Source organism: Dromiciops gliroides, chromosome 3, assembly GCF_019393635.1.
Source record: "Dromiciops gliroides isolate mDroGli1 chromosome 3, mDroGli1.pri, whole genome shotgun sequence".
Lineage (NCBI taxonomy): Eukaryota > Metazoa > Chordata > Mammalia > Microbiotheria > Microbiotheriidae > Dromiciops > Dromiciops gliroides.
In genome coordinates this window covers 660,012,998-660,021,984 of record NC_057863.1, presented here as the reverse complement: position 1 = coordinate 660,021,984, position 8,987 = coordinate 660,012,998, and the positions used below count along the sequence as shown (strand labels likewise).

At 39.0% G+C, this 8,987-nt stretch overlaps 1 protein-coding gene across 1 annotated transcript; it reads left to right on the top strand.

Annotated features, from left to right (window-relative positions):
* The first annotated feature begins 4,255 nt into the window (after positions 1–4,255).
* Positions 4,256–5,191, top strand: LOC122748391 (olfactory receptor 14C36-like). Its single transcript, XM_043994034.1, has one exon. The coding sequence runs from the start codon at positions 4,256–4,258 to the stop codon at positions 5,189–5,191; it is 936 nt and encodes a 311-aa protein (XP_043849969.1).
* Positions 5,192–8,987: the final 3,796 nt, after the last annotated feature.

Here is an 8,987-nt window from a genome sequence, read left to right as displayed (position 1 = left end):
CAACAATGCCCTATTAACCATGTCATTTGGGCTATATATTCTTCAACAATCTGTCCTTTGAAGAAGCAAAACCTCCTCTCCAAGTATGCTAATATCTCGAAGTGAGCTTTCTAAGTATCTTGTTGGTTCATCTTCTGGGCAATTGGGAGAATCACACTGACCAGATTCTGTGGGCTTCCAAACTCCTATATGAGGAATAATTTAAGCAGGTCAGGAGTTAGAATTATTCTCCAATTAATCATGATGCCATGAAAGTCCTTGTGAGTTCTCAAATGCATATCACAAGACCAAAGGTCAGCTCCTCATGTATAAAATGAAGAGATTTGATTCAATGGCCCTAAAATAACTTCCTACTCTAAATTTATGATTCTCTAAGGCTAAAAGGTCAGGGGCTCATGGTCAGTCTTGGTGTGCATGTATGTTGTCCAAGGAACAATATCACTACTTTTGGGAAGTTAATCACTGGTTGACTCAATAGGGATGGTTTTTGTTTCCTGTAACTGAGTCAAAAAGGATCAATTAATCAAACCACAAGCATTTATTGAAAGTCTACTATATGCCAGGCACTGTGGTAGGTGTTGTAGATATAAATACAGTAAATTAAATAATCCTAGCTTTTTAGGAGGGTATAGTCTATGCATTTTTAAGGTACCTCCTGTGTTTCAGGCACTTCATTCAGTAAGCACTGGTCATAAAAAGAAACACAACATTATGCCTTCTCTCAAGGACCTTGCAAACAGGTGAGGTACAATTTACTAGTTCTATGACCCTAGGCAAGCCATTGATATTCCCACATGGACCAGTTTGTTCAAGAATAAAATAATGGATTAACACAGATGACATCTAAAATTATAACCACTTCTAAATTTGTGATATTTTGCTTTGCTTTTTTATCAAATTTGATATTTATTTAATCTTAGGAGATTAGCACCTATCATATCACCTGACATATAGAAGGTGTTCAGTAAGTTTTATTGATTAATTAATTAGAGGTTTTAATACAGAGCAATAGAGTATGAAGAAGTACTTCTGGCAAAATAGGTTTCCCCTGTTTAGCGAATTAACAATATAAAATTAACTGGGGTAAGAGCCCTGAGCCTAGTTGACTCATTGGAACACATTTTAATCTAGTTCAGGCCAGCCTGTGTTGAGGGCCACATGCAGCCTGTGGGTTTTTTGTTGACACCTCTGCCTTAGTGTATCATTGCTAATCACAACCTCAGATACAGAACCAGATGTATCCTTTGCCCAAACTATGCATCAATAGTGTCAAAACATTAGATTTTTGGTTCTTCCTACTATAGTGATTTAGGAAGTAGTTTCATGATTGGTTTAGAGAACTTCTTCTCTATTGTGGCCATCTGATGGCCATGATTTTACCCTGGAAAACCTGTGTCTGAGGCCTCTCATGTCTTTTTGTAAGCTTACTTAGTATTTTCCTTTTGATTTTATATCACATTCATGTATCACTTTCCCCATCTAACTCTCATAAACCTTGCCTTATGTAAATGATTTGTTTTAAAAATATAGCCCTTCTATCAGCTACAACTTTCTTCTCCCCTAGAGGTGTTATCATTGCAACTCAGTGGACAAGAGTATCTGCTTACAGAGTACCCCAAGGTCTGAGGATTTTAACTTCAAAAGCTTCTTCAAAGAAGTGGTGGCCATGAAGGACACCATTCTGTAATAGCCAATGATGGAGCTGTCTGCGATAGCTTGAGTGCTTAATGGTTATGAATGGAAGACAATCAAAGTGATCAGAATAGAAATGGTGAAAATATGTCAATAAGATATGGTGAAAATCAGATGAGATGAGACCAGCCAGAGGAAAAGAATGTATCAAGAGAATGAATAGATCTGTGTTCTTTCCTTCTCTTCCTTTCCCTGGATTGAAGGGAACTATTATTTATTCTCCATCACTCACTTGCATTCCTTCCCTCTCAATCTCATGGTAAGTATGTTGAGATTAATGGTAAGGGAAAAAATAGCTTCTTTATCCGCAGCTAGAGAAGGCAGCCAGAATGTTGAAAACTTAATTTAGAAAAATGCTTGTTAAAAATGACATGATTGGGGCAGCTAGGTGGCATAGTGGATAAAGCACTGGCCCTGGATTCAGGAGGACCTGAGTTCAAATCCAGCCTCAGACACTTGACACTAGCTGTGTGACCCTGGGCAAGTCACTTAACCCTCATTGCCCCACAAAACAAAACAAAAAATGATATGATCATTTGAAAAGAAGTGGTTAAGAAAACATGGTAGAAGACTTCAATCAGTTAATCAATATATATTTATTAAGCACCTATGATGCACCAGAAAGGCATTTTTTTGCAGAGCAATGAGGGTTAAGTGATTTGCCCAAGGTCACACAGCTAGTTAAGTGTCAAGTGTCTGAGACTGGATTTGAACTCAGGTCCTCCTGAATCCAAGGCCACTGCTCTATCCACTGCACCACCTAGCTGCCCCCAGAAAGGCATTTTTCTAAGCATTAGGGATACTAAAAAATGCAAAAAATTCCCTTCCCTCAAGGAACTCATAATTTAGTGAGAAAGACAACATGCAAACAACCATATATAAACAATATATAGACAGGATAAATAGGGTGTCGTCTCAGAGGGAAGGTACTAAGATTATAAAGAACTAGGAAATACTGCTTGCAGATGGTGGGATGTTAGCTGAGGCTTGAAATAAACCAAGGAAACCAGGAGGCAGAGATGAGGAGTGAGGGAGTCCTGGATGGGGGATGGTCAATGAAAATGTCAGGTGTTGGTAGATGGAGGGTATTGAGGCAAGGAGGCCAGTGTCAGCAGATTACAGAGTACAGTGGGAGTGGGAGGAGAAGTAAGGTATAAGAAGACTGAAAATATGGCAGGCAAAGGTTGTTGAGGGCTTGGAACACCAAAGGGGATTTTACATTTGATTCTGGTGAATCTGCTTGTGTGGCACTGATAGGACTTGAGGTCTTGACTATAAAGAAAAGTAGTTTGAATTTTATTCAGGAAGCAATAGGAGCCACTGGACATTTTGTGGTAGAGAAGTAATATGATCGGAGATTACCATGTTCAAGTCAATGACCCAATCAATGTTCTCCATTTCACTGAAACCATAAGAACCAATAAACTCAATGTGTTAGCTGTATAAATATATGTGTGTATGGATCTATATATGTATATATTTTTATATATCAAAACATATACCTACATATGTACATAAACATATATAAATATATATATGCATACATACATGTGCATACATAGGTATATATGCACTGATAAATAACATATTTATATATAAAATACACTTACTAATAATATCTTATATTTACATAGGAAAGAACTCATTAGTCCTAAAGGTGGTTTAGCAAAGGAAAAGCTTCTGGAAGAGGTTAGAACATCTCATTCCTTGGTGATATTTTGAAACAGTATGTCAGCTGCTTTCCTCTCCAGTATGGATTAGTGTAAACAAAGATGTCCATTCAACACCACATCTGGAGATGCTTTTGAGCCCCTCTATGCTATGTTTCCCAGCCCAGAGGATGTAAATTCAAAGCAGAGCAAGATGACCAAGTTTGTCACTTGGAGATCTGTTCTTAGAAAGATCTGATAATTTGAGATTACACGTAGACAGCTTATAAGAATATTTTTTTTTTTTGGTGAGGCAATTGGGGTTAAGTGACTTGCCCAGGGTCACACAGCTAGTAAGTGTTAAGTGTCTGAGGTCAGATTTGAACTCAGCTCCTCCTGAATCCAGGGCCAGTGCTCTATCCACTGTACCACCTAGCTGCCCCAAGAATATTTTAAGATAAAAGACAGTCTCCTAAGTCAGATGTATCTTCTGATCTGAGTCAGTGGATGGATTATTCACAAGGGTAAATGAAGTCATATCTACCCAATGCATTATAGGAAAAAGGGAAGTCATTGAAAACATTACTTTGCTCTTTAAGCATCTGACATAGGGATAGAGAGAGACACTGGTCCTGTGATTTTATTGGTGTGTGCAGTTACCAGGTGAGGAAATTTCCTTTACTAATATAGGTCCAAATTTTGTCTTCAACTCATACAGAGTTTCTTAGAGTAACAAAAGGTTAACTGACTTGTCCAATATCACATAGTCAATGAATGTCAGAGGCCTTGTGGCATGCAAAGTTGATATACTAAGGATAAAAATGATGTTCTGAGCTTTGGAGATAGTATGCCCTACATAGTCGCTTATTGAGTTATCCTTCATTTTCTAGATCACTGTATGAAAGATTCTGAAAATGGCTAACTTTACCATTTTGACTGAATTCCTCCTCATGGGATTTTCTGACATCCGACAGCTGCAGATCATGTATGCTTTTCTTTTCTTACTCATTTACTTAGCAACTCTGATGGGAAATCTCCTAATTGTTGTAGTTACTACATTTGACAGGAATCTCCACACCCCCATGTACTTCTTCCTTAGGAATCTGTCAATTTTAGACGCCTGCTTCATATCAGTCACCATCCCCAAGGCATCTATTAACTCCCTAGTGAACAACAGGGCTATCTCAGTTGTTGGATGTGCAGTTCAGGTATTTCTAGTGATTTTTCTTTCATATTTTGAGATTACTTTACTCACTGTCATGGCCCATGATCGCTATGTTGCCATATGCCACCCACTCCACTATCAAATGATCATGAACCCTCGGGTCTGTATGCAGATGACCTTAACATGCTTGCTCACGGGCCTCCTGTATGCAGGTTTCCATACTGGTTACACATTTCGATTGCCTTTCTGCCAATCCAATGTCATCCATCAGTTTTTCTGTGACATTCCTTCTTTACTCACGCTCTCTTGTGCAGATACTTTTAGTAATAAGATATCCATAAGAGCCTCTGTTCTGGGGGTTGGGGTTGGCTGCTTTGCCTTCATCACTGCATCTTACTTTCGTATATTCTCTACTGTGTTCAAGTTTCCAGTGAAAGAAGACCAAAGAAAAGCCTTCTCTACTTGTGTCCCCCACATCCTTGTGGTTTCTCTGTTTGTAATGTCAGGCATTTATGTGTACTTACAACCACTTTCACATTCTGGATCCATCAAAGGTTTCGTCCTTTCAATGGTCTACTCTATAATACCTCCTTTCCTGAACCCCATCATATATAGTCTGCGAAACAAGCAGATAAAGGAGGCTGTGAGGATAGTAGTGCAAAGAAAGATTTTTAAAGGAATATAGCACAAACTATAGTTCTGTACCCATGTAATTGTTGAATTGAATTCTTCTAGAAAAAATGTTATTGGTCTTTTGAGAAAGAAGCAGAAGCAGGTCCATATGTTCTTGGTTTCAGTAGACCCCATTTAGGACAATAGACTGCCAAGACTTATTTTCCTACCCCACCTTGAGGCTTACAGCAATTCTTAACTCCTTATTTGAATGCATCCAGATATGGAATAAAGCAATGGGTTACTAAGGCCAGTCAGTGACTTTTGAATGCATGTGACATTCTGGCTTATCAATTAGTCCCCAGTCCTGTTCTTCACCATGAAGCAAGCAAACAGAAAATAATGATTGATTAACTATGCATGCTTTAAAGTAAATTGGAAGTCTCTTCACCCCACATCATCAGGTATTTCCAGTAACAGCCTCCCCAAGCCTCCACACATTATTTTTCAGGAGGTAGAGCATTCTCCACAGGGATCTACCATTAGATAGTACTCCATTACAGAATCAAAGCCTAAATTAAATGATTTCAGGATACTAGGATGAGAAAACTTTGGGATAGGAAGTTTAAAGCTGAATATAGCATCATCTCATCCAATCTCCTCTTTTTATGTGGGAGAAAGAAGTTGAAAGTTAGAATAGTAAAAGAGATTCCTTTGTTGTCATACACAAAGCAAGTTAGCAGAGCCAGAATGTGAAACCAGTTCATCTCACTGATTCCATGCCTCTTCTCAACCCTATCCTCTCTTGATTTGTGAATTTCATCATGAAAAAAGAGAATGTTGAAATGGAAAATGGAGATGAAAAGAAGGGAGTAAAAAGTGAATGACCAACCCAATTGCAATCTTAAATCTATGGCATGATGTACTGATAAAAAATAAATATACACACAATTTCCACTTTTTAAAAATCCCTATAAGGCTTCTATTTGCCTTAGCACGTGAACAATTTTTTGAGCATTCTGTGTATACTCACAAGGCTATACTTAGGTTATGCAAGGCCCTGGACAAGAAAATAAGCAAATGAATGAATGGATGGATGAATGAATGAATGAATTCATGAATGGCTGAATGATTATATGATGCATACATATGTATATTTATATAATCAATTTCATAAGCAAAACTCTGTTTATATAAGCAATTTCATTAAAATATATTACAAAATTTGTGGAACCATGTGAAGTATATTGATTTATTAGTGAAAATTTAGAATAATTGTCTTACAGCGTACATCTTGTCATAAGAAATATTGTCATTTAAAACACTTTACATAGCCAAAATGAATGATTATGGGGCAGCTAGCTGGCTCAGTGGATAGAGCACTGGCCCTGGATTCAGGAGGACCTGGGTTCAAATCTGGCCTCAGACACTTAACACTTACTAGCTGTGTGACCCTGGGCAAGTCACTTAACCCCAATTGCTTCACCAAAAAAAAAAAAGTGATTACATTTGATCTACAAAGAGTGCTTATGTTCAAATTCCATGCAGTATGGGGACCCACTGAAGACTGAATCACTTCACCTATCCTGCCAAAATATTTGCAGATCATCATTGCACTTGTAAACTTGCAAGTCTGTTATTATTAATAATATTATCCATGACAATGCCTCTAGTTAATAGGTAAGACTATGTCTTCAAGTGGCTCATAACAAAAAAAAAAATCAATAAACCTAAGAGCATTTAAGTGATTTAATAAAAATGTGGAGCAAATGGAATCATATGGGTGAATACAAAACATTTTGGGGGTCTCCTTGCCATAAGGGGATCTTTCATTACTGGAAACTGCCATTATCACATCTCAATAGTCAAGAAACATTTACTAAATGCCTACTGTGTTCTAGCAGTCATCTTGATCTTTATCTTGTATGAGAAAATAATGGGGTTTGGGGGCTCCCAGAGGCCCCCCCCCACCAACTTGAGGGCCGAACTCTAGAGCCTTGCCTGACTTTTTAAGACCCGCCCAGACTCAGTCAAGTTGGACCTTGGATTGTGAATAGAGACAATAGAGGTTACAACCACACCTACCTGAAAACCTTTCCCCTCAGAGGGTCTGTCCTCTGAACTCTGACCTCAACATGTGCTGCTCATGTGCCAACCTCAAGTCCAGTGAACCAATAGATTTGAATGATGCTAGCCAATTAGCTTGAAACAGCGTGCAAGGGCTGCCTCTCCTTCAGACCCGCAGGAGGCTTTTGTTCTCACTATCTCTCTTGGCCTGAGACTCGAATGAGGCCAATGCACCTTTTGCCCAGAGGCTGGTGATTTTGAAGACATCACCTTCCAGATGTTATTGGTCCGGGGCAGCTAGGTGGTGCAGTGGATAGAGCACCGGCCCTGGAGTCAGGAGGACCTGATTTCAAATCAGGACTCAGACACTTAACACTTACTAGCTGTGTGACCCTGGGCAAGTCACTTAACCCCAATTGCCTCACTTAAAAAAAAATTCTGGCAAAACAGATGTTATTGGTCCCCTTGAAGAATGAAAAAAACAAAGAACAATCTATGAGTAGTAGTAGCTGCTCTACTGAGGGCCCAACTGGTCAGTTGTAGGTAGGCAATTCTTTTCTCCTTCCTTCCTTCCTCCCTTCCTTCCTTCTTTCCTTCCTTTCTTCCTTCCTTCCTTCCCTCTTTCCTTCCTTCCTTCATTCCTTCCATCCATCCTCTCTACACATGGGGAATTATGCATTTACATGTGGGTGCTTTGCCCTAAGGAAAGTGGATTTCTTGAAATAGGAAAACCAGGCTTTCAGATTCCATTGGGATTCATATGGAGCTACTTGAATGTGCCTTAAACCCAAATCACTCTGGCTCTCACTGATTGGTTAATAATAAGTCCCAGTCCAAGCCAATTTTGTCATTGTTTGGGTTTTGATGGGTAGGAGTGAGTATAAATAGCAATTGTTTCTATTCTGCCCAGAAACCATGAGGGTCTCCCCCTACCAGATTAATTATTTTTAGTAAGTAAAAGAGGCTTGTCTTTTGACTCATTTTTCCCTAACCTTAATCACTTAATGGGGTCTGCCTTAAACAAACTGAGACCTGGGAAATACCTTAGCTTAAAAAGTCCAAAGTCTCCTAATTCTGAAGTCTGCTCTGGTCATCCTGATCTATATCTTGCCACTAGACCCAGATGGCTCTGTTGACTTTGCACAGCCTAGCCTCACTTACATCCAATTCACTTGCAACTCAAGCCATCACCTTCCTTATGTCATAGGTCCTCTTCAAGAATGAAGGACAAACAACCCTATTCCAGGCACTGTGACAAATGCTGGGGATAAAAATACGAAAGAAAGAAAGAAAGAAAGAAAGAAAGAAAGAAAGAAAGAAAGAAAGAAAGAAAGAAAGGAAGGAAGGAAGGAAGGAAGGAAGGAAGGAAGGAAGGAAGGAAGGAAGGAAGGAAGGAAGGAAGGAAGGAAGGAAGGAAGGAAGGAAGGAAGGAAGGAAGGAAGGAAGGAAGAAAAAAGAAAAAGAGAAAGAAGAAAGGGAGGGAGGGAGGAAGGAAGGAAGGTATCCCCTGACTTTAAGTACCTTACATTTTAATCAAGGAAGACAGGGCACAAAAGGAAACTCAAAATCTAGGAGTAGAGGAATGTATCTGAGGTAGGATCATGGTGAAAAAGTCAGAGACATCCCAAAGTAGTGCATCCAAAGAGAAATGAGATTTTCTGAGCTGAACTCCTCCCTTAAAGGGAGGCTTGAGGGTTCATGGCTCCAAACTTCAATCAAAGGGCTGGAAGGTAGTGATGAGGTATAGTAATAAGGCTAATAAAATATTTTTTAGAGTAACAGCAATATTGTTTTTTTCATAA